Source organism: Schistocerca gregaria, chromosome 1 (assembly GCF_023897955.1).
Source record: "Schistocerca gregaria isolate iqSchGreg1 chromosome 1, iqSchGreg1.2, whole genome shotgun sequence".
Taxonomy (NCBI): domain Eukaryota; kingdom Metazoa; phylum Arthropoda; class Insecta; order Orthoptera; family Acrididae; genus Schistocerca; species Schistocerca gregaria.
This window is the reverse complement of record NC_064920.1, coordinates 12,468,547-12,495,612: the sequence shown is the minus strand read 5'-3', so window position 1 is coordinate 12,495,612 and position 27,066 is coordinate 12,468,547. Positions and strand designations below refer to the sequence as shown.

General features: G+C 44.0%; 1 protein-coding gene across 2 annotated transcripts in view; it reads right to left on the bottom strand.

The window, feature by feature from the left end:
- The window catches only part of LOC126326117 (serine/threonine-protein kinase NLK), a 384,109-nt gene extending 375,412 nt beyond the window's left edge, over positions 1-8,697 (bottom strand). Inside the window, exon 1 of one of the 2 annotated variants that reach the window (XR_007560592.1) lies at positions 7,772-8,676. Coding sequence is in view for 1 of the 2 variants with exons in the window: in XM_049995567.1 (XP_049851524.1) it covers positions 7,772-8,001 (230 nt within the window). In the remaining variant the exon portion in view is untranslated. Of the gene's footprint in view, positions 1-7,771 lie in introns of both variants that reach the window. The other variant, XM_049995567.1, reaches the window with a different exon arrangement.
- Between the last annotated feature and the right edge of the window lie 18,369 nt (positions 8,698-27,066).

Here is a 27,066-nt window from a genome sequence, read left to right as displayed (position 1 = left end):
AATTTTACATTTCTGAACATTTAGAGCATGTTGCCAATATCCACACCATGTTAAAATCTTATCAAGATCTCACTGAATATTTATGCAACTTCTTTCATATTGTAATTCATTACACATTACTGCATTATCTGCAAAAAAACTGATATTATTATTAATATTGCCTGCAAGATCATGAACATACAACTTTAACACCAAGGGCCCCAATACTCTTCCCTGGGGCACCCTCAAAGTTACTTCCACACTGGCAGTGACACTCCATCCAAGATAACATGCCACGTCCTCTCCACCAAAAGGCCCCCCAATCCATACACAAATATCACTTGATATCCCATGAGATCATACTTTTGACAATAAGCATAGGTGTGGTACTGCATCATATGCTTTTCAGAAATCAAGCCTTGATCCAAAGCTTTCAGTATGTCAAGTGGGAAAAGAGCAAGTTGGGTTTTACATTATCAATGCTGGTTGGCATGGAGGAAGTCATTCTGTTTGAAATACTTCATTATGTTTGAGCTTGGAGTATGTTCGAAGCTTCTATTACAAATTGATGTCATCCACTGCCCTTCTTGTAGACAGGTGTGACCTGTGCATATCTCCAAGAAATGGGTGCAGTTCTTTGTTAAGGGCTCTACAAGAGATTATAGTTAGAAGAGGGGCTAACTCGGCCACCAATTCAGGATAGAATCTGAATCTGACAAGTATTCCATCGGGGTCAGGAGCTTTGATCAATTTTAATGATTTCAGCTCTTTCTCAACACAGTTTACATTAATACTTGCTTTCCAATTCCAAAGCTCTTATTACTACTATTCAGGTGGATTTGCTGCCCAATTAAAAAAGAATTTCATGATTCTGTCCTATAAGCAAGATTTTGAATGGATTATTTTCTAAAATTTTTGCAGAGGCTGTAAAGAGATTATCCACACTTGCCAGCCTAAGTAACTTCATGAAAACAATATTTTGACAACAGTTGTTGAAGTGAAGGAAAAAAAAGTCATCCTTCACATGTTTTCAATTGTAAGTCGGTTTCCCATCATGATTAAGAGACTGCCGAGCTCAAGAAAATTTCAATAATGCAAATACAATGGCAGGTATCCATAGTACTCATTGTGCAATACCTATTAACAAAAGTATACCAAAAACAAAGACATATTCTGCTGCTTTCGTGAGCAAAGAGGAGTCGGTGATTGCTATCTGGTAGAAACGCTGTTAATAGAAGTAAATATATTTATTGCCTGTACGTATGACAATGAGGAATTGCACAAAACTTACAAAATAATGAAGAAACAAATGAAGTACAGGATTTCTCACACCCATTTTGAACCATCTCCATCACTTCTTATTCCTGCCGTAGCTGACTATGACGTCCTTAAAAGACTGGGTCCAGTGACACCTGCCGGAAGGACAGTCTCTCTCTGCACAAGATCTACTGAACACTAACAAATTGGAGATAGTTGAAACAATATGTAACCCCATTTTACAGCCTTTTAATTGAAGCTATGCTGTAAGTGGACCACAATACCAACATAATCATATAAACAATATTTTTGCACATCACTTATGAACAGTATTTTTTAATAACATATGTTTCATATTATGTGCTACCTCTTGCACTTTTGACAAATTTTTGGGCACGGTGCCCTCGGTGTACCATCTTGATATTTATCATCTTTATAGTAGCATAATGGAAAAATACAATACATTGGTTTTAAAAGAAACTGAAGGTGAGACGTTTTGTGGTATTCAAGATCAAAGTTTCGGATCAATGACTTTGAATATGAAAAATCTTGCAAAACCGTCATGTTGCATATGAATGTAGAGCTCTACTCATTTGCTTTTCAATTATGTAAGTTTCACTGCTGTATCTAGATTAGAACCAGAAGTATAGTTATTGATGTTGAGACAAAAAAAATACAAATTTCACACAATTTCCAAACTATGCAGACATGTCACTTACTTCGTAATTGTCATATACTCTCCAAATTTGTAACTGTCCATCTCTTTATCTGTATCATCGGATGCAGCAAATTTGAAGGAAATCAGAGATGGTCAGGTTGAAAATATCACTTTTCTGTTTTAAACAATACAGGTTTTAAATTGTAAGACATTTCCAGGGGCAGATGTGGACTGACCACAATTTATTGGTGAATTGTAGATTAAAACTGAAGAAACTGCAAACAGGTAGGAATTTAAGGAGATGGGACCTGGATAAACTGAATGAACAAGAGGTTTTAGAGTGTTTCAGAAAGAACATTAGGGAACGACAGACAAGAATGGAGAAAAGAAATACAGTGGAAAAAGAATGGGTAACTTTGAGAGATTTGGAATAGTGAAAGCAGCAGAGGATCAAGCAGGTAAAATGACAAGAGCTAGTAGAATCCTTAGGTAACAGACGTGATACTGAATTTAATTGATGAAAGGAGAAAATATAAAAATGTAGTAAATGACGCAGACAAAAAGGAATACAAATGTCTCAAAAATGAGATCAACTGGAAGTGCAAATTGCTAAGCAAGGACGAATATAAGGATGGAGAGACATATATCACTAGGGGTAAGATAGACACTGCCTACAGGTATGTTAGAGACCTTTGGAGAAAAGAGAACCTCCTGTATGAATATCAAGAGCTCAGATGGAAAACCAGTCATAAGCTAGAAGGGAAAGCAGAAAGGAGTATAGGCTATACAAGGGTGATACATTTGAGGGCAAAATTATGGAAATGGAAGAGGATGTAGATGAAGATGAAATATGCCTTTCAGTGCTGTGCCAAATTATTCACACAGTATCATATCTCCTAAGTCGAGAAAAGGTCCTGGGAGTAGACGACATTCTATTAGAACTACTGACAGCCTGGGGGGAGCCAGCTCTGACGAAAGTCTACCATCTGCTGAGCAAGATGTATGAGAGAGGCGACATACCCTCAGACTTCAAGAAGAATATAATTATTCCAATGCCACAGAAAGTAGGTGTTGACAAGTGTAAAAATTACCGAACCAGCAGTTTAATAAGTCAGGGCTGCAAAATACGAACACTAATTCTTTACAGACGAATGGAAAAACAGGTAGAAGCCGACCTCAGGGAAGATCAGTTTGGGTTCTGTAGAAATGTTGAAACAGGTGACGCAATACTGACTTTACGACATATCTTAGAATATAGGTTAAGGAAATGCAAACTTACATTTCTAGCTTTTGTAGACTTGGAGAAAGCTTTTGACAATGTTGACTGGAATACTCTCTTTCAAATTCTGAAAGTGGCAGGGGTAAAATACAGAGAGTGAAAGGCTATTTACAATTTGTACAGGAACCAGGTGGCAGTTATAAGAGTCAAGGGGTATGAAAGGGAAGCAGCAATTGGGAAGGGAGTGAGAAAGGGTTGTAGCCTATCCCCGATGTTATTCAATTTGTATATTGAGCAAGCAGTAAGGGAAACAAAAGAAAAATTAAGAGTAGGGATTAAAATACATGGAGGAGAAATAAAAACTTTGAGGTTCGCCGATGACATTGTAATTCTGTCACAGACAGCAAAGCACCTGGAAGAGCAGTTGCACAGAATCGACATTTGTCTTGAAAGGAGGATATAAGAAGAAGAACATCAACAAAAAGTAAAACGAAGATAATGGGACGTATTCGAAATAAATCAGATGACGCTGAAGGTGTTAGATTAGGAAATGGGAGACTTAAAGTAGACGAGTTTTGCTTTTTGGGGAGCAAAATAACTGAGATTGATGAATTAAAAATTGTTCAAATGGCATTGAGCACTATGGGACTTAACATCTGAGGTCATCAGTCCCCTAGAACTTAGAATTACTTAAACCAAACTACTCTAAGAATGTCACACACCCATGCCTGAGGCAGGATTCAAACCTGCGACTGTAGCAGTTGTGTGGTTCTGGACTGATGCGCCTAGAACCGCTCGGCCACCACGGCTGGCGGCTGTTGAAGTGGTGAGAATATAAAATGTAGACTGGCTATGGCAAGGAAAGTGTTTCTGAAGAAGAGAAATTTGTTAATATCATGTGTAGATTGAAGTGTCAGGAAGTCTTTTCTGAAAGTATTTGTATGGAGTGTACCCATGAATTTAAGCAAAACATGGATGATAAATAGTTTAAACAGGAGAATAGAAGCTTTCGAAATGTGGTGCTACAGAAGAATGGTAAAGAATAGATGGGGGATCACATGACTAATGAGGAGGTACTGAATAGCATTGTGGAGAAGAGGAATTTGTAGTACAACCTGACTAAAAGAAGAGATCGATTGGTATTACACATTCTGAGACACGAACGGATGACTAATTTAGTATTCGAGAGACTCGTGGCAGGTACAAATCATAGAGGGAGAACAAAAGGTGAATATACTAAACAGATTCAGAGGTATGTAGGTCGCAGTAGTTACTCGGAGGTAAAGAAGCATGCACAGGATGGGATAGCATGGAGAGCTGCATCAAACCAGTCTCTGGATCGAAGACCATAACAACACAACTCAGCAGGAGAAACTAAACTTGAACATAGTCAAAAGCAGGCAAAGGAATTACAGTAGCTTTATGAACACATTGACAAAACACAAATCATTTCACAAAATATTAACAAATCAGAATCAGACCCCACAATAAGGCCACTAAATCACACTGGAGAACAGTTACCATTGTAAACTTCTCGTAACGTCCCACTAACAAACTTTTACAAAACCCATTTTAAAATCACTGTTTGAAAAACTATAAAGCAGAATATGACAGAACTATAAAGGAAACCACACAGTTAATAATACTCATAGAAGATATAAAAATTCCAGATACAGCGACCCTCTTGGCATTCTACATAGAAATACATCCAGTTAATTTCCATGAGAGAATGGAACATTTTTGCTGTGGCATCATATAAAGAATTTCAACCATGTACAGCATATAGTTCACTGTTGAGAACCATCTGAACTGGTAAGTGTTGAAAATGTAGAAAACCAAATTGTGTGTGTAACTAAACATTTACACGTGATTTACTCGATTGCTTTACAAATCAAAACGGAATTGAATGAAGGTCACTCAGAGTCTGCACCATCATTGAATAACATTTACTTTTGGCTTAGTGAACATGGCTGGATAACCACTGATGTGTGCTCTAGCCGTCGAACTGACATGACCACAAAGGAAAACACTGACGAAATCCACTATACGAAAATGCACGATAGTGAGATTGCTGGCACTGTAGGCATCTCAACTGACCAAGTCCATAATACCCTGCATACAGCTGTGTGCGAGGTGGGTGCCACGATTGCTCCCAGTCGGCGAAATGTGCATTCGCACAACATTTCAACTCAATGCCTGGCAATGATTAATCATATCCGCACAACTCTTTGTGCAACTAGTGACTGCTGGTGAAACCTGGATCCATCATTACACACCGGAGTCAAAATGACAGTCAAAGGAACGAGGAAAGGCTGGTAAAAGTAGACTGAAGAAGACGAAGGACAATTTTGCCTACTGGTAAGATGATGACCACTCTTTTTTGGGGATTTCCAACGGCCAACTTCCAAATAAACACATGACTGAAATACTCAATTTACTAGAACTAATGGCACAACACATTCATTTACAAATAACAACACATACAAGCTAACACAATGAAAGAACAGCACAATACACACCTAACAAAAAGGAAGACTTGCAGTGGTACACTATGACATACAGAAACAAACTCGTGCATAAAAGAAAACAGACACTTTCAAAAGACAAGAAAACATGGCTTTCACACAGGTAGTACTGTGCAGAAATACATAGCCTACTAATAACAACAAGAAAGGCATCTACCAGAAACAAGGAACATGTCTGTAACAATGCAATAGATGTAGTAGTGTGTACATGGGGCAAAGCAGCAGTAAAGTTAAGTTTAACTACAGCCAATGTATCACAGCTTGGAAATATGGAATGAACGAATTGACATTTGTAGGGCATTCAAAAGCTATGAATCTCAGACCAACAGTAAAAATGGCATTCAAATGACTGGAACAAATAATAAAATCCACATGCTAATTTTACAAGAAAACCAGAAATAACTCTGAAATGTTCAAGTGAACTTGTCAAACAGCTCACCAGTATAAAATTCGCGACAGTCTCACAAATCCCATCCGTCTTCTTAAATAATAATAATAAACCACGCACACGTGGAGCCGGAAAAGTGAACATAAATTTGAGAACAGTGGCACCCTTAACGAAACAAATGAAACAAACATGAGATGGCAACAACAGCGACAAGTACATGAACCTGTAGTACCAACCACAACACACAACTTCCGATTTAAACATGCTAAAATCACGAAAAACAATGGAAAAAGTACAACTCTCAATCTCTTACAAGGACTTCAGTCATCACTGAGGCATACCCAATTATTAACGCACTTTCATTTTACATGAAAAGTTATATGTGAATTGTATAAAGCACATAAAAAGCGTTTTAACCGATACAATTATATAGCTGTTGCGAAAAACTGCCACTAAAAGAAAATAAGAAGGGTGTTCAGTCTGCAGCATGACAAGTCGCCGCATTGCTAACACATACGATGAGCACCTAATAAACATCAAAGAATGATGACTTACACAGAAGTAGAATGACCAGAAACACAACTGCAAACGCTCGAGTTAACTACGATATCTGAACACAAATACGCAACATTCTATTATCAGTTTCGTAGCCAACTTCTACTGACGAACTGGAAACAGTCAACCTTTGCCACCCATGACAGGCCCAAGTAAACAAACGAAAGTAGATCTCAGTAATTACCAACAACGCACTGATTATGGTTCACCCAAATTGAACCACCTCACACTCAAAGTAAAAACCAAACCAGTCTCTCCTCAAGGTGTAATTCTCTATCCGACAAGAATGATGCCGAGCGATTGGCACATGTTTGTTAGTAACAAAACTGGCGTCGTAAAACATATCGATCATAATGTAGTAACGTAAGCACCTCATTCATGAGATCCAACCAAATACGTCAACGAAGGCACTTTCATAAAAAAAAAAAAAAAACCTATCGTAGTTAAGTTTAGAGTAGTGATAATTCTGTTGGGAGTAATAGTATCCTAACTGCTGCTTCCACAATCAGCACGACATTCAAAGGTAAGGCTTTCTTTCTTAACGAGTCATTGAAGTCTTGTTCAGTTTTTATACATATTGTAAGCGAATAATCTGATTTCACTATAGAGAATTCCGTTACTGAAGGAAATTACAAACTAGACAAAAGAAATGTATATAGCATATCTTCAACGCCCAACTCTTTGTTATTTGCAATTTTGCAAACTGTCGCAGAGCCACGATGATTCATAATTAGAATATTATACTTAATTGTGGTAAATGATAAAAACAGAAAGCGAACTTAACAAATAACATCTACATTTCAATTAGAAGCAAAGCTCTACGCACAAAATTAAAATTTCTGTTTTCAAGGAATAACTTAATTCAAGCAGTTTCAACGTCTTGTTTTTAATCTAAACAATACAGGAACTGGGCGACATGTTTACTATCAATATTAAAAGCAAAAACAAATTCTGCAAATTGGTTTTGGCGAAGAGACAACGTATCACAAATATCAAAATTTTGAGGCCATATGCAAATAATGTCATGTTTTGGATCATCTCACAACCCGTTTTTGCAGCCTTTTCTTTAACAACTACACCAAAGATATTTATCGGGATGGATTCCTCATGAATAATTAAGTGTCTTAAGAGAAAGCAATCAAATTGATCGCAGCAATTGTCAATAATCTCAGTATGTATAATAAACTTACCAAACGACTCCGAAAGCTCCATAACCGATTGGTCTATCCGGTTGCACATCCTGTGTGTGAGAATGTGCAGGCGTTGCTGGAGTTTGGTGAGAATGTTGTGGGTGGTAATAAGGCTGGGCAGCTGCTAATATGGCTTGTTGGTGTCCTCCCCCTCCTCCCCCGCCAGGCATGAGCGGCATCGACACGGACATGGACACTCTGGAGTGTCTGCTAGGACCAACTACAGCCATGAAGTTGCTATCGAACACGGGTCAGAAATATCCGTCCCGAGAATGGTCTTTTGTCGGTTGTCTTCGTACGTCGATGAAATCCTTTAATCGCTCGAATAACTCCAGAATTAAATTCTTGAACGAATTTTTCTGTTCTTGGTGTTGTCAACTGGCGGAGAAAGAGAGAAAAGATTTTCAATATCACAGCCACATCTGAATAATACGCTGAGTCCTCAACGTCGACTCCTTGAGTACAAAGACGTACGATTCCACGTAAACGGCACGAAACATGTGTTGCAGCAGCCTCTTTGCACGTTGTCTCATTCCTTTTCCTGTCTTACTTTTTCAATTCATTTACATATATATCACTTCACTCCATCTGTCGTTAATCCACGAACATTAATTTCACCAATACGTGACAAAATATTGCTACTCACTACTCTATTAATTTTAACACGGTATTCGTCGAAGTCTTGCCCTTGCTTTCATGTCTGAGTCCTTCATTCATGCGAATCTTCTCTCGTGTTGTTAGCACTTTCCAGAACGAAAAATACACACATTAATATGGGTAACGTCGCAAAAGTTATAGTTTTTGAGAACTTTCTACCCATCACACACTTGTCAGTAATGCACCATCACAACACTCATAGCAACACGCAACCTCCCCAAGCACTGCGTCCCTCCAGACAAAGGGAATCCAACGACTGCAGCGAAGCCAAAGCGAACAAACAGCTGCACAAAGCTAGTCACGTGATTCCGCATGCGCACTAGCGCTCCTAGCGGCTTCGGCGCCAAATTGAAATCCACAGAGGCAAGCGTACGTACGCGTAATGTGCAGTGTTCTTTCTTCAGGAAATACCTGATATACTGCAACCACCAAATATTAATCTGTTCCGCAGTTCAAAGCACGTCACTGAACTCTGCGTAAATTGCTGTAGTACTATTACAATGTTCCAGTTGTATCAAAGACAAGGGTAACGATATCATTCATTTTTGGATCCATGTTACCGGCAGTTTATCTGAAAATTATCTTAAAGCTTTAACTGTAGCTCTTCACTTAGTGTCGTTCTAACGCGTATTGAAGAAGAATTGCGCTCTTTCACACGGACGACAAACTGCTGCGCACGATGCAGTTTACTCAGGAGCAAAATTAATTTTAAACAGTATTATTAAAGTCCTTTTGAGAGTTATTGACCCTAACACGCTTTTGCTATAACGTATTGCCTCTGAATAACTTATAAAAATTTTGACTGACAATATTTCTCACTATGCTGAATTCAGGAAACACAAAGATCAATCTGATATGCAAATATTAGCAAAATAAAATATGTCTGATGAAAGCTGTCGTAGCCGATTAACTGCGACTCCTTACAGCTATTCTGCATATGATTTGTAAAGAGATCCTGCAAGCATAGGCGACTACGGAGGCAAATGCGGTAGCGGCGAGGTAGGAAAAGGGGGGGGGGGGGAGGGGGCGTATTGGACACCTTGTCCCTCTCTCCCTCAGAATTCCAGTACACTTCTACAAGTGGGTGGACAACTAACCGTTTTCTGGGATGAAATGCTTTTTTGTGTCACCTTGAGAGAGGACTTGTCACTCTCTCACTATGCTCCATATCCAAGGGTACAGTTTGGTGTGGATTTTACACCCAAGAGATCATTTTAGTGAGACAACAGGAAGTTACCAGCATAAGCAAGCAGTGATGGGAGCATGTACATTGTTAATGCATGCGGGATCTTTATGGTGGCTCTCCTTCGAATAGTATTTTCTAGAGTTGAGAAAAGCAGGCAGTTTAGTCATTTAACAGTAAATCTTGCATTTGACGTTTGGGGATTGAAAACCACATGCAGCTATTAGGGAAAGGATCCTCTCAAAGAGGCGGAAAAACTGCCTACCTAGACCTCCATGTTAGGCGCCCCTTGCCACAGCAGCAGGAGCGCGAGAGTAGTCCTAGGTCGCCCGGCCAACGTATTACAACAATGTCGCAAACTTCCTTTCTGAAGAGGGATGGCGGGCATAAAATTTCCCGAGTTTGCATGTTCACCGTGTACCGGACGCTAACGAGGGAGCCATGAGGTGGCGTCGTCCCTCTGTCCGCAGAGTTTTTTTGGGAAGCCTCAGTCCTTCAAAACAATTTTAGAAGGAATGTAACATTTATGGCGACTCTGAAACGATCTGTATTGGGACACTTCTCTTACGTTAGCTGGGGCCCCTGGTCGGTTCAAATTGTTCAAATGGCTCTGAGCACTATGGGACTTAACATCTATGGTCATCCGTCCCTAGAACTTAGAACTACTTAAACCTAACTAAACCTAAGGACATCACACAACACCCAGTCATCACGAGGCAGAGAAAATCCCTGGCCCCGCCGGGAATCGTACCTGGGAACCTGGGCCCCTGGTCGAGCACGGGATAATATTCGGGCTGTCCATATAATGATCTCCATGAAAAATGTGTTGTTTACTTTAGAGCTATACGGAAACTCAAAACACGCTGCCCAAAGTGACCGTTGCAATATGCGAGTCACGGTTTGGCTACTTCTCCTGAAACTGTGATTACGATTGGCCAAGGAGTAGTGCAGAGGAAAGTCCACTGGACCTGACGAGATCCCAATTCGATTGTACACAGAGTACGCAAAAGAACTTGCCCCTCTTCTAACAGCTGTGTACCGCAAGTCTCTAGAGGAACGGAAGGTTCCAAATGATTGGAAAAGAGCACAGGTAGTTCCAGTTTTCAAGAGGGGTCGTCGAGCAGATGCTCAAAACTATAGGCCTATATCTCTGACATCGATCTGTTGTAGAATTTTAGAACATGTTGTTTGCTCGCATATCATGTCATTTTTGGAAACCCAGAATCAACATGGATTCCAGAAACATCGATCGTGTGAGACCCAACTCACTTTATTTGTTCATGAGACCCAGAAAATATTAGATGCAGGCTCCCACGTAGATGCCATTTTCTTTTACTTCCGAAAGGCGTTCGATACAGTTCTGCACTGTGTAAGGTGTCAGGCAAATCCAACACCTTCCATGAAAACCCTGATATGATAGCAAATCCGGCAGTATGTCACATAGCTCTGAATAAATCCTGACATTAAACTAACCAAAGTAATACGATCAACGAGTGACCAAATGGAATGCCACAGACTAACACAAGAACGCCTAAATGCATGTCATACCTTCCCACCGTGAAACAGACGCAGTTCCAAAGGGAGAAACGAGAACAGAAGCCGAGAGCAGAACCGCGTTAAGCTAGAAGGCCCTACGATAAGGGACGGACACCCACGTTGCCCGCCGACCGCCAAGACCACCCAACAGCCCATGTTAAAAGATAGAGCCCCCCAGAAGAACTGTATAGATCTTACGATACAACTAAAAGGGCCACACCAGCTGCAAGGTTTAGCGTGAAACTTTTTCGCTTCTCTTTTACGTTGCAGACACTAAAAACGTTGCCCCACCACGAAAAGTATAATGTCTCTCATTGGATAGACAGAATTTTTGTAGATGGAGCTTAAGGTTAACATTGAGACCGTGATTGGTCAGTTGAAAACACAGCCAGATACCTTTTCTTAAACCAACTCCGGCAAATTGTAGTAAGGAGAAGTTAGAGTTGCTTCGAAGACGGCGAGGTGTGTGGACCTGCGCACCCCGCCGCCCCCTGACGCTGCCTAACCAACGAAAAGGTAATGAACGCACGCGAAGCCGCATAAGGCTTCACTCAGAACTGCGGAAGTCTCATCTGTTACATCCCCTTTTTGCGTAATACTAGCGTAGATCGTCAGTGAAAACTCTTGGTATTCACATATGCTACTAGAAGTTAAAATCTGAAACGCGATGATTTTTCTGTTATTTAATTATTGAGAAGCCACATCAGCCAATGTAATTTACGACAAGTTAAATAAGTAATTAAAGATAATTGAAAGCCACTGTAGACCATTTTGATAGTTTCCTCTTTTATGAAACTTAATTTAAACCTAGATTGTAGATGTGATATGGCGTAGGTCATCCTTCGATCCATTATAGAACTTGGAAACCCATTCAGGGAATATTCGTTCACATTTTTGTTGAACGCAGTTGGTTTTTATCATCCTGTATTAAAATATTTCCTTTTATCAATAGTGCAATTTATAAAGAATGTTTTGTGAGCAGAATAAAAATTTCAATGGTAAACTTAACTGCTTTTTCGACGTTATTTTACCAGCTAACTAAAAATAGGAAAGCCTTGAACCCCTCCCACTAAATTTAGTTAGTATTAAGATTCTTTTACAGGGAGTGCAGTGGAGCTGACGCTGAAATCATTAAGTATTTGATTATATCATCGCTAGTCTCACAGAACTCTTCTGAACTCTACATGTCATGTTTGGTCTGGAGTCTCCTTACCAGCAACAGGTCCCAGGTTCAAACTAGTCAATTCTCTAAAAAACACGCTCAGAGCGTCGTTGCGCGAATGTGGTAGGGAGACACGACTTAGAAGTAACAGACCCCACGCAGAATGTAAGAACTGTCGCCTGATAAACAAAGTAAGAGCCTACGGAATATCAGATCAGCTCTGTGGCTGGATTGAAGAGTTTTCAGCAAACAGAACACAGCATGTTGTTCTCAATAGAGAGACGTCTACAGACGTTAAAGTAACCTCTGGTGTACCACAGGGGAGTGTTATGGGACCATTGCTTTTCACAATATATATAAATGACCTAGCAGATAGTGTCGGAAGTTCCGTGCGGCTTTTCGCGGATGATACTGTAGTATACAGAGAAGTTGCAGCATTAGAAAACTGCAGCGAAATGCAGGAAGATCTGCAGCGGATAGGCACTTGGTGCAGGGAGTGGCAACTGACCCTTAACATAGACAAATGTAATGTTTGGCGAATACATAGAAAGAAGGATCGTTTATTGTATGATTATATGATAGCGGAACAAACACTGGTAGCCGTTACTCCTGTAAAATATCTGGGAGTATGCATACGGAACGATTTGAAGTGAAATGATCATATAAAATTAATTGTTGGTAAGGCGGGTGCCAGGTTGAGATTCATTGGGAGAGTCCTTAGAAAATGTAGTCCATCAACAAATGAGGTGGCTAACAAAACACTTGTTCGACCAATACTCGAGTATTGGTCATCAGTGTGGGATCTGTAGCAGGTCGGGTTGACAGAGGAGATAGAGAAGATCCAAAGAAGAGCGGCGCGTTTGGTCACAGGGTTATTTGGTAAGCGTGATAGCGTTACAGAGATGTTTAGCAAACTCAAGTGGCAGACTCAGCAAGAGCGGTGCTCTGCATCGCGGTGTAGCTTGCTGTCCAGGTTTCGAGAGGGTGCGTTTCTAGATGAGGTATCGAATATATTGCTTCCCCCTACTTATACCTCCCGAGGAGATCACGAATGTAAAATTAGAGAGATTCGAGCGCGCACGAAGGCTTTCCGGCAGTCGCTCTTCCCGCGAACCGTACGCGACTGGAACAGGAAAGGGAGATAATGACAGTGGCACGTAAAGTGCCCTCCGCCACACACCGTTGGGTGGCTTGCGGAGTATAAATGTAGATGTAGATGTGTTAGAGGTGAGAAATGGAGTTCTCAGTCTTTCGATTGGTACAAAACTCTTGTGGGGGCAGTTGTGCGTATACTTTTGTGGAGTTTACCGAGGTTTCATGGAAAGTGAGGAGAGGTGTAGCTTTTACTTTTGATTTAGACTCTAGAGGATTCTGGTCCTGACTTTTGTTAGGAGTAGGTTGCACTTGGGACACACGCCCTGAGCGTGACATTACAGTAGCACTTGTCTCGGCGGAGGAGCTTGTGGTGGTGATTCCGCTGTACCGACAGTTTAGATCTCAGTCATCTCGAACAACTCGCTAGGCCGAGGGCAGTCTTATTCGTGACAGGTCTGCCGCCCTCACATTTGATCTCACTGTGCACACTTGTTCTCACTGGTTCGCGGTATGGCCGGTGAATGGGAGTGTCATATACTGGAATCTGCTGAGATTTCAGCACTTCATTAGAGAGCAATTGCGATTCATCTAAGTGATGGCCATCCGCTACTTTGCGCATTTCGTGCCTGCAGTCGCGAATTACACGTCACCACTCTGCAGACGCTCGAACCACAGGCGTCACCTGAGGCAGTGTGACACACCGAGAAAAGGAGTACTGTACTGCTGCTCCAGTTTGGTAGGGCAAAGACGGTCACAGTCTCGGTGTTGGCATAAGCTGTCTGCAGCCGGCAAATGTGCGGGATCGAGTGCGGCTATCACGTGAGAGGCCAGAGGCACACCCACGAGCAACACGCCACCGACGCCCCCTCGACAACAAGTATTTAGGCCGCCGCCGCTGACCGGAGGGCTCACTGACTCACTCACTCACACTTCAGTTGGTGTCTATCAGTGAGCTGCAGTGCGTGCTTAGTTCACCTCACTGGCTACGACAGTACATAGCATCAGAATTGCGACTGTAGCGAGATTACCGATATTGCCTGCAAGGGGACAATTACTGATGAGCTTGTACCACGAACATGGACTGTATTAAAGTTAAATAGCAGCTTCGTGTAAATAGAGAGCCATATTAATCCACGTGTGCATGTGTGTTGTAGAAAGAGGATACTGGCCATGCAAAACAACACCCTGCCCCTGGCTTCCTGAGGTACAGCACTCTACAGTGGCGATGAGGATACTATAGTCTCGCGACTTGTTTTCAACTGCACAAATGTAGTATACCTTCTGTGCAGAATAAATTCATCAAAGCCTATTCAGTGTTAGATAATTTCAGTCCGCATTATCCATGTCTTGATCGAACGAAATAGTTCAAGCTTGCTCTGTGCAAATCTGTCGCCATCCAGGTGACTGTTAACTGTTTGTGGCATATTTGTATTGCCATCAGTTCACGTTTGTTTGTCGTCAAGCTTAACAGGTATTTGTTGTCCTATTTTTAATCAATAAATTTATGCCATAAATTTTATAAAAGATTAGTATGTGTTAATATGTTAATCACCATCAACAATTGACTAAAATAATGACAGGGCCACCACTTCATTAATATTATTACAACATTCAAGTTCATGTAGATTCTGATAAATGTGATAATCTGTAATGCAGAATGTCAATAAGGAACACAAAGGGCAAAATCTGTTTTACAGACACATGGGTGAGGTAGTCAAGTGGAAGTCTTAACAGTTAAAGTGTTTTCTGTCAGGGTAATACTCATAGTCGCTTGTCGCCTTCCAAAACATACCGAAAGTCCTATGTAGTTTTCCAACCTATACAATTTAGTCCTTGTGTCATGACCTTTGTCGAAACAGACAAGGTCTGTTATATTAATAAAAGAGTGGCAATTTTAGTGACTCAACGACTCCTCCCCCTGACTGTGCTTGTAAGCCATATCAATACAACCATCTATGATACTCTTAATACAATAACACAACAGACTGATTACACCACGGAAATATACTGTGCATTCCCATTTTATCTCAGATATTACAGCATTTAATTTTATAATCTAGTACGATTGACATGTAGCTGTTTTGTTACAACTTACGAAAAAAGAAAATTTGCAGTGCAATGACTGTATGTTGCACGTGAACAACTACCATAATGCCTACTTTTCACATGCACATTGCAATACAACAGTTGGATGTTGCATGTAAATAAAGTTTAGGCCTTGTGCTCCTTATGCTGTTGCTTCCATTGCTATACGGTCGGAGACAATTATACAGGTTGTACATAAAGATCGGGAACACTTTCAATTATTAATTGCACAAGAAGTAAACATTGTACAGATGTCATGCGTAACCCCCTGCAGGTCTGGGGGTTAGAATAGGCCCGAGGTATCCCTGCATGCCGTACGAGGCGACTAAAAGGAATTTCACACGTTTCGACCTTTATGTAAAGGTCCCCTGTAGGGTTTGACCTCCATTGTTCAAAATTTTCGCGAAGAGCGAGCCAATTGGGGAAGGGTGCCTTACAAGGTGCATCGTGTCCATCGTGCACTGAGATCTTTAGAACACTTTCTCGTCGTCGCATTGCAGTCCTGCCCATTCTCCATCTCTTGGGCGAGGACACCGTCCTGGGTGCGTTTTCCACCATGCACTATGCAGAGCCGATTTCTGGGTCGACAATGACCATGAACTTCTATGCATTGGATATCCAACACGGTAGCCAGTCCATTGTTGTAGGGCCGCCATTTACCCTGTTGGTTGTAGCCCCCTGACCACACAGGGATCGCTCTATTGATGCCTGCGCCATTAACTCCCCAGATATACCAAGGGGAAGATACCCATCCTCCTGGGGCATCGGGACTGCCGGCAATGGCCATCCTGCCAGGTGGCGTTTGCTGCGGCTGGGTGGCATTTGTGGTTTGGATTGGGTGGCATCAGGGCAGATGACACACGATGAAGCGTAGCCCATCATCTCTTGCTGGTGGTGAAACACCAGCAGTCTCTAAGCGATCACAAACTCAATTCAACGCACAGAAGTACGACCCTAAATCGTTCCCCTCCCTGGCCACATCATGGGAGGATCATCAGGCTAAGGATGGCAGCAGATCTTATTCACCCCGGTACCTTGTATGTTCGAGAGCTGATTGAAAATCTTTCATGATGATGAAGCCTCAGTTTTTCGTTGAGTATTTAGAGGATAAGTTCAGGGAGGTGGAGGGCTTGTCCAAAATGAGATCTTTGTCAGTCTTGATAAAAACAGCATCCTCTGCCCAGTTCAGGAGTTACTAGATGGGACAAGCTTGTCCGCATCTCGTGGTCGTGCGGTAGCGTTCTCGCTTCCCACGCCCGGGTTCCTGGGTTCGATTCTCGGCGGGGTCTGGGATTTTCTCTGCCTCGTCATGACTGGGTGTTGTGTGATGTCCTTAGGTTAGTTAGGTTTAAGTAGCTCTAAGTTCTAGGGGACTGATGACCATAGATGTTCAGGCCCATAGTGCTCAGAGCCATTTGAACCAATTTTGTGACAAGCTGAGGCCTCGGGAAAGTGCGGGATGAGCTGCAATGTCAAAGGGTGCTTGGCAATTACAGGACGTGCTTGGATCAAGGAACAGTCGGAATTTTAGTTGTAAATTGTTGTAGTTGCGCTGGAAAAGTCCCTGAGCTTCAAGCGCTAATAGAAAGCACAGAAGCTGATATCGTTATAGGTACAGAAAGCTGGCTAAAGCCTGAAATAAGTTCTGCAGAAATTTTTACGAAGTCTCAGACGGTGTTCAGGAAAGATAGATTAGGCAGAATTGGTGGTGGAGTGTTTGTGTCTGTCAGTAGTGGTTTATCTTGTAGCGAAGTCGAAGTAGATACTCCGTGCGAATTGGTGTGGGTGGAGGTTATACTTAACAGCCGAATTAAGTTAATAATTGGCTCCTTCTACCGACCCCCAGACTCCGATGATACAGTTGCGGAACAGTTCAGAGAAAGTTTGAGTCTCGTAACAAATAAATACCCCACTCATACGGTTATAGTTGGTGGGGACTTCAACCTACCCTCGGTATGTTGGCAAAAATACTTGTTCAAAACCGGTGGTAGGCAGAAAACGTCTTCCGAGATTGTCCTAAATGCATTCTCCGAAAATTATTTCGAACAGTTACTCCACGAACCCACGCGAATTGTAAATGGTTGCGAAAACACCCTTGACCTCTTGGCCACAAACAATCCAGAGCTGATAGAGAGCATCATGACTGATACAGGGATTAGTGATCACAAGGTCATTGTAGCTAGGCTCAATACCATTTCTTCCAAATCCATCAGAAACAAACGCAAAATAATTTTATTTAAAAAAGCGGATAAAGTGCCACTAGAAGCCTTCCTAAAAGACAATTTCCATTCCTTCCGAACTGACTATGCGAATGTAGACGAGATGTGGCTCAAATTCAAAGATATAGTAGCAACAGCAATTGAGATATTCATACCTCATAAATTGGTAGGAGATGGAACGGATCCCCCGTGGTACACAAAAAAGGTCCGAACGCTGTTGCAGAGGCAACGGAAAAAGCATGCGAAGTTCAGAAGAACGCGAAATCCTGAAGATGGGCTAAAATTAACAGACGCGCGAAATTTGGCACGTACTTCGATGCGAGATGCCTTTAATAGGTTCCACAAAGAAACATTGTCTCGAAATTTGGTAGAAAATCCGAAGAAATTCTGGTCGTATGTAAAGTACACAAGCGGCAAGACGCAGTCAATACCTTCGCTGCGCAGTGCCGATGGTACTGTTATCGACGACTGTGCCGCTAAAGCGGAGTTATTGAACGCAGTTTTCCGAAATTCCTTCACCAGGGAAGACGAATGGAATATTCCAGAATTTGAAACACGAACATCTGCTAGCATGAGTTTCTAAGAAGTAGATACCTTAGGGGTTGCGAAGCAACTCAAATCGCTTGATATGGGCAAGTCTTCAGGTCCAGATTGTATACCGATTAGGTTCCTTTCAGATTACGCTGATACTATAGCTCCCTACTTAGCACTCATATACAACCGCTCGCTCATCGATAGATCTGTACCTACAGATTGGAAAATTGCGCAGGTCGCACCAGTGTTCAAGAAGGGTAGTAGGAGTAATCCATTTAACTACAGACCTATATCATTGACGTCGGTTTGCAGTAGGGTTTTGGAGCATATACTGTATTCAAACATTATGAATCACCTCGAAGGGAACGATCTATTGACACGTAATCAGCATGGCTTCAGAAAACATCGCTCTTGTGCAACGCAGCTAGCTCTATATTCGCACGAAGTAATGGCCGCTATCGACAGGGGATCTCAAGTTGATTCCGTATTTCTAGATTTCCGGAAAGCTTTTGACACCGTTCCTCACAAGCGACTTCTAATCAAGCTGCGGAGCTATGGGGTATCGTCTCAGTTGTGCGACTGGATTCGTGATTTCCTGTCAGGAAGGTCGCAGTTCGTAGTAATAGACGGCAAATCATCGAGTAAAACTGAAGTGATATCAGGTGTTCCCCAGGGAAGCGTCCTGGGACCTCTACTGTTCCTGATCTATATAAATGACCTGGGTGACAATCTGAGCAGTTCTCTTAGACTGTTCGCAGATGATGCTGTAATTTACCGTCTAGTAAGGTCATCCGAAGACCAGTATCAGCTGCAAAGCGATTTAGAAAAGATTGCTGTATGGTGTGTCAGGTGGCAGTTGACGCTAAATAACGAAAAGTGTGAGATGATCCACATGAGTTCCAAAAGAAATCCGTTGGAATTCGATTACTCGATAAATAGTACAATTCTCAAGGCTGTCAATTCAACTAAGTACCTGGGTGTTAAAATTACAAACAACTTCAGTTGGAAGGACCACATAGATAATATTGTGGGGAAGGCGAGTCAAAGGTTGCGTTTCATTGGAAGGACACTTAGAAGATGCAACAAGTCCACTAAAGAGACAGTTTACACTACACTCGTTCGTCCTCTGTTCGAATATTGCTGCGCGGTGTGGGATCCTTACCAAGTGGGATTGACGGAGGACATCGAAAGGGTGCAAAGAAGGGCAGCTCGTTATGTATTATCGCGTTATAGGGGAGAGAGTGTGGCAGATATGATACACGAGTTGGGATGGAAGTCATTACAGCATAGACGTTTTTCGTCGCGGCGAGACCTTTTTACGAAATTTCAGTCACCAACTTTCTCTTCCGAATGCGAAAATATTTTGTTGAGCCCAACCTACATAGGTAGGAATGATCATCAAAATAAAATAAGAGAAATCAGAGCACGAACAGAAAGGTTTAGGTGTTCGTTTTTCCCGCTCGCTGTTCGGGAGTGGAATAGTAGAGAGATAGTTTGATTGTGGTTCGATGAACCCTCTGCCAAGCACTTAAATGTGAATTGCAGAGTAGTCATGTAGATGTAGATGAGGGAAGTTTCTGAAGCCATCACGCCGCATAAGAGCTTAAATGTGGTCCAGTGTATCATATTTCACAGAAATCTTCTTTTGCAGTCCAACGATTAGCTGCGCGCCAATTTAAAGCTGCGAGGTGTACATTTCGTCCGGCATGTCCACCGGGATTTGAAGGATAATTGGGTTGCTACTGGTGCCTTCAATTTGGCCTTTGAGGGTGATACATTGCCCGAGAAAGTCAAGGTGATGGTCTACCGGTGTGATGTAAAGCCCAATATCCTACTTTAAGTGCTGGAAGTTCTGCTATATGTCTTCCCACTGTACTTCCAGCATCACATGCCGAGATTGCAGACGCCCATCACATCCCAATACTCCATTTGCTCCGCCTCCCATCTGTGTCAACTGCGGATAGCACCATTTGCCTTCCTAGCCTGACTGCATGATTTTCCAGACAGAAAGGAAAATCATGGAGTACAAGGCCCTGGACCGACTGGCATACACTGAGGCTAAGAGAAAATTTGAATGCCTACATCCTGTGCATATGAAATCGTTTGACACTGCCGTCTTACAGTTCTGGCACCATCAGCTCCTCCAACCCAAGTCACCTCTCAGAGCTGGAAGACTATCCCTGCCCCTTTGATGGTGGGGGGCATATCCCTCCCTGTTGCTCCTGCACACCTACTTTGGGAGCAACACCCCCACAACCATCAAGGACATCCGTCTCCACTTCTAATCCGGAGAAGTGTAAGTCTTCTTCAGGTTCTCTCGCTAGGAAAGGGTCCCTTGGGTCACTCCCTTCCCAGGTTTCGTCTAGTGGGAAAGACAACAACTGCCAGTGGCTGAAGAGCTCAAAAGCAGCTATTCGTAGGGCTTCACGCTCATCTTCAGTCCTGGAGACGGATTCAGTGAAGTCCTCCCAGCCAGGATAACCAAAGGAGCAGCAAGAGAAATCCAAAACGAAAATCCCTAAGACCAAGGAAATTGCGGTGGCACCCTCACCACCGCTACCTACAAGCTCTGCACCTGAGGATTGGGTGGGTATTTTGGCGTCTGCTGAGGACCTATATCTCGCCAGACCCTCAGACACCATGGATATAGACTGCTCAGGCAACAAATCGGTGGCAGCAGGTAACTCTGAGGCGTTAACTGCCTCACCGAATGTTCTATGCCTTCCCAGTCTCACGATGGCATTCTCCAGTGGATTTGCGGCGGTTTCTTCCACTGCCCAGCTGCCTTCCCACTCTCACGATGTCATCCTCCAGTGGAATTGCGGCAGTTTTTTCCACTGCCTGGCTGAGCTACAGCAACTGTTAAGCTTTCACCTGCTATCTGCATTGCCCTCCAGGAAACCAGGTTTCGAGCAATGCAGACCCCTGCCCTCCATTGCTATAAAGAAATTACGGTAAGCAAGCGGCAGGTGGAGTTTGCGATTGTCCTAAACTCGGTATGTAGTGAACATGTGCCACTTCAAACCCCTCTTGAAGCTGTGGCTGTCAGAATAAGGACGACTCAGGAAATAACTGTCTGCAATGTATATCTTCCTCCAGATGGTGCAGTACCCCTGAATGTATTAGCTGCACTGATTGATCAACTCCCTAAACCTTTCCTACTTCTGAGAGATTTTATGCCCATAACCCCATGGGGGGTGATACCATGCTTACTGGCCGAGGCAGTGATGTCGAAACTTTACTGTCGCAATTCGACCTCTGCCTCTTAAATACTGGAGCCGCCACACATGGCTCATGGTAGTTACTCGGCCATTGATTTATCAATTTGCAGGCGGGGACTCCTCCCCTCTATCCATTGGAGAGCACATGACGACAAGTGTGGTAGTGACCACTTCCCCATCTTCCTGTTACTGCCCCAGCGTCAGGCACGCGTACATCTGCCCAGATGGGCTTTAAACAAGATGGACTGGGGAACCTTCACCTCTGCTGTCACCGCTGAATCTCCCCCACATGGGTAAAATCGATTTGATGGTTGAGCAGGTGACTAGCACCATTGTTTCTGCGGCAGAAAACGGTGATCGCTCACTCTTTAGGGTGCCTGAGACGTAAGGCTGTCCCTCGGTGGTCGTAGGTAGTCGCTGAACCAATTACGGAGTGTCGGCGAGCTCTACAGCGTCATAATAGGCACCCTTCCCTGGAGCACCTTCCAGCCTTTAAACGGCTTCGTGCGCCTGGTCGCTACCTTATCAAACAGCGGAAGGAGGAGTGTTGGGAGAGATACTTCTCCACCATTGGGTGCCACACGTTACCTTCCCAAATCTGGGCAAAGATCAAACATCTTTTCGGGTACCAAGCCCCAACAGCTGTCCCCGGTATTACCATAAATGACGGTTATGTACCGATGCAAACGCGATTGCCGAGCACTTTGCTCGAGCCTCTCCGTTGAAGAATTACCCGCAGCCCTCCGACCACTCAAACGGCGGCTTGAAAGGAACGTCTTCTTTTTCACTAACTTCCCCATTTACAACGTTGGAGCTCCTCAGTGCCCTTGCACATTTCCCCAACACAGCTCCTGGGCCTGATTGAATCGACAGCCAGGTGATTAAACATCTCTCATGTGAATACAAGCGACATTGCGTCATCTTCAACCGGCTTTGGTGCGATGGCATCTTTCCATCGCAATGGCCGGAGAACACCATCCTTCCGGTCCTCAAATACCGTAAAAACCCGCTTGATGTGGACAGCTATCGGCCTATTAGGCTCACCAACGTTCTTCGTAAGCTGCTGGAACGTATGGTATGTCAGCGGTTGGGTTAAGTCCTGGAGTGGCGTGGCTTGCTGGCTCCATGTCAGGGCAGCTTCCGCCAGGGTCGCTCTACCACTGATAGTCTTGTGTGTCCATTGAGTCTGCCACCCAAACAGCCTTTTCCAGATGGCGACACCTGATAGCTGTCCTTTTTGACTTATGTAAATCATACGACATGACTTGGCGAAGTCATATCCTTGACACATTGTATGAGTGGGATCTCCGGGGACCACTCCCGATTTTTATCCAAAACTTCCTGTCACTCCCTACTTTCCGTGTCTAATTTGGTGACTCCCATAGTTCCATCCATATCCAGGAGAATGGAGGTCCACAGTGGTCTGTATTGAGTCTCTCTATAGTTTCAGTAGCCATTAATGGTCTAGCAGCGGCTGTCGGGCTCTCCGCCTCACCTTCTCTGTATACACACGACTTCTGCATTTCGTACTGCTGCTCCAGAATTGTTGTTGCTGAGCTGCTGAGCGACGGCTCCAGGGAGCCATCCACAAGGCTTAGTCATGGGCTTCACCCCAAGGCTTCCAGTTTTCAGTCGCAAAGTCGTGTGTAATGCAGTTCTGTCGGCATCCTACCGTTCATCCGGGCCCACACTTTATCTTAATGACGATCCACTCACTGTAATGGAGACATACCAATTTCTAGGACTGGTTTTTGACACTCAACTGACTTGGCTCCCTCATCTTCGTCAGCTTAAGCAGTAATGCTGGCAGCACCTGAATGCCCTCCATTGCCTGAGCAACACTAATTGGGGCGCAGATCGCTGTACACTGCTGCAGCTCTACAGAGCTCTTGTCCAATCCTCAATTGACTATGAGAGTGTGATTTATGGTTCGGCAGCGCCTTCAGCATTGCATTTACTCGGCCATGTTCACCACTGTGGGGTTCGATTAGCGACGCTATATTCTAGAAAGAGTCCATTGACCAGTGTGCTGGTAGAGGCTGGTGTACCTCCACCGCAGATCAGATGTGCGCAACAGCTCGTCAGTTACGCAGCACACATTCATAGTTCCCCTGAGCATCCGAATTAGTCTCCTTTTCCCGCCCGCGGCAGTCCATCTCCCGCATCGGCGGCCCAGATTGGGGCTAACAACTGCGGTTCGCATGCAGTCTTTTCTCTCTGGAGTCCTTCCCTTTACCACCTCTAGTTGCGGTCCATTCACGTACACCTAACTGGTGTACGCCTTGACGCAGCTTCGTCTATTGCATGGCCCTATGGACTCCATTAACCCTACCGCTCTCCACTGTCACTTCCTCTCGAGTCTTGACATGTTCTGGGGCTCTGAAGTAGTTTACACTGACGGCTCAATGGCTGATGGTGACGTTGGCTTCGTATATGTTCATGGAGGTCATATTGAACATCACTTCTTGCCAGTTGGCTGCAGTGTTTTCACAGCAGAGCTGGCGGCCATATCTGGCTTTTGAGTACATCCGCTCATGACCTGGCGAGTCATTTCTCCCGTGTACTGACTCATTGAGCAGCCTACAAGCTATCGGCAAGTGCTACCCTCGCCACACTCTTTTAGCGTCCATTCAGGAGTATATCTATGCGCTGGAACAGTCCCGCCTTTCCGTGGTGTTTGTGTTGACCCCAAGACACATCGGAATCCCCGGCAACGAACTTGCTGACACGCTGGCCAAACAGGCGATGCGGAGACCTCTTCTGGAGATAGGCATATCTGAGGCTGACCTGTGTTCTGTCTTACGCTGCTGGGTTTTCTGGCTTTGTGAGACAGCATGCACAACAAACTGCTTGTTATTAAGGAGACTACGAATGTCTGGAAGTCTCCCATGCAGATCTCTCAGAGGGAATCAGTCGTTCTCTGCTGGATCCACATTGGCCATATGTGGCTAACACATCGTTACCTACTCCATTGCGAGGACCCACCTCAGTGTCGCTGTGTCTCCCAAATGACAGTCGTCCACCTCTTGCTGGACTGCCCACTTTTAGCCACTCTGCGGCAGACTCTTAACTCTCCCAGCGTTCTGCCTTCAGTGTTCTGCGATAATGCCTCCACAGCAGCTTTAGTTTTACGTTTTATCCGTGAGAGTGGGTTTTATACTTGTATTTAGGTTTTAGTGCATGTCCTTTGTCCCTCTGTGTCCTCTACCCTACGGCTTTTAGGGTGGAGGTTTTAATGTGTTGCAGAGTGACTGGCTTTCCCTTTCCATTCTCGTGGTTGGCCAGCCTCTGTAATATGCTTTCATGTTTTACTCTCTTCTGTTTCCAGCATCTCTCTGTTGTTCTCTTGTCCTCTTGTGTTCCTTTTAGTGTTCATTGCCTTCCCTTCATTCTTGGAGCTTTTCGTTCCTTTCTGTTTTGGTTTATATATTTCGTCCATTTTATTCTCACATTTGTGCCATTGTTTTATTCGTAACAAGGGACTGATGACCTCGTAGTTTGGACCCTTCTCCCACCTTTAAACAAACCAACCAACCAACCAACCAACTGAGGACAACTTCCTGGGTGCGTTTTCTTCCACCCTCTATGCAGTGTCGTTTCTGCGCTGACGAGGACCATAAAATTATTTGCACATATCCAGCACGATATCTGTTGTGGTGGGGCCACTATGTGCGCTGTTGGTTGTAGCCCTCTGACTACACAGGGATCGCTCTGCGCCGTTACCTCCACAACGTATGCCAAGTAGTAGATGCCCATCCCCCTGGGGCATTGGGACCCCAGGCAATGGCGATCCTGCCAGGTGGCCTTTCCTGCAGCTGAGTGGCGCCCTTTGGGAGTGTGGTCAGTGTGGGTGGCATCAGGGCAGATGACGCACGAAGTGAATCACGTCATCACTTGTTGGTGATCAAACGCCAGCAGTCACAAAGTATTCCAAGTCTCAGTACTAGTAGGGAAGCATGATCCTAAATCGTTCCCCTTCCTGGCCACACCGTGGGAGGAATGCCAGCCTAAGGATGGCAGAAAACCTTATTCGCCCTGGTACCTCGTATGTACAAGAGTTGATGGGGACTCCTGTGTCTCAATGAAGCCTCACTTGTTTGTAGAGCATTACAAGTTTGGGGAGGTGGAGGGCTTGTCCAAAATGCGGTCAGGGTCAGTCTTGATAAAAATGGCATCCTCTGCCCAGTCACAGCCATTACTCACTTGTGACAGGCTGGAGGATGTTACCATTACCATCACGCCGCATAAGAGCTTAAATAAGGTCCAGGGTATTATATTCCGCAGGAACCTTCTTTTGCAGTGTGACGACGTGCTGCATGCCAACTTCGAGTGAAGAGGAGCTATTTTCGTCCAGCACATCCATTGGGGTACGAGTGGTAGATTGCCACCGATGCCTTCATCTTGGCTTCGAGGGTGACACATTATCTGAGAAAGTCAAGGTGATGGTCTACTGCTGTGGCGTCAAGCCATATATCTATTCCCCAGTGAGGTGCTTTAAGTGCTGGAACTTCTACCGTACATCTTACCACTGTACTTGTAGTATCACATGTTGAGATTGTGGATGTCCATCCCATCCCAGTACTCCATGTGCCCCGCTGCCCATCTGTGTCAAGTGTGGAGAGCATAATTCCCCTTGCTCACCAGACTGCAGGATTTTAAAACCAGAATCACGGAAAAAAAGAACCTCGACCGAGTGACCTATACTGAGGTGAGGAGGAAATTTGAGTGCCTACATTTTGTGGTTATGACCTCTTTTTACACTGCTGTTACGAGAACAGTTGTAGCCCCATCTGTTCCATGAGTTCCAGTTGGCCCTCACAGCTGGAAGACTACACCTGCCCCCTTGATGGTAGGCGGCACTTCCCTCCCTGTTGCACCTGCACCACCTACCTCGGGAGCACTGTCCCACTCCCCCCAACAATTGGGGACACCAGTCCCCACCTCTCAAGCAGAGAAGCATAACTACCTCTCGCTAGGAAGGGGTCCCTTGGATCACTCCCTTCCCACGTCTCTGCTAGTGGGAAAGATGAGATCCACCAGTAGCGAAAGTTCCCCAAAAAGCAACTGTTCGTAGGGCGTCACGATCATCAGGGATGCCCTTCCAGCCAGAGAAACCCAAGGATCAGGGAGAGAAATCCAAAAAGAAGACCCCCAAGACAAAGGAAATTGTGGTTGCACCCACACCACCGCTGCCTACATGCAAGGATGAGGTGAAGATTCTGGCGTGTGCTGAGGACCTAGATACCACCAGACCCTCAGACACAATGGATACAGACTGTTCAGGAAATACGTCCTTGGCAGCAGGTAACCCTGAGGCGTAGACTTTCTCATTAAGTGTTTTATACCTTCCCAGTCTCACAATCACGTCATACTCCAGTGGAATTGCTGTGGTTTCCTCCACCACCTGGCTGAGCTATTGCAACTGTTAATCTTTACACCTACTTTCTGCATTGCCCTCCAGGAAACCTGGTTCCCGGCAATGAGAACCCCTGCCCTCCGTGACTGTTAGGGATATTACAGGAACCATAGCGACAATAAAAGGTGGAGTTTGTGTGCATTCCCTGAATTCAGTATGCAGTGAACCTGTGCCCCTTCAAACTGCT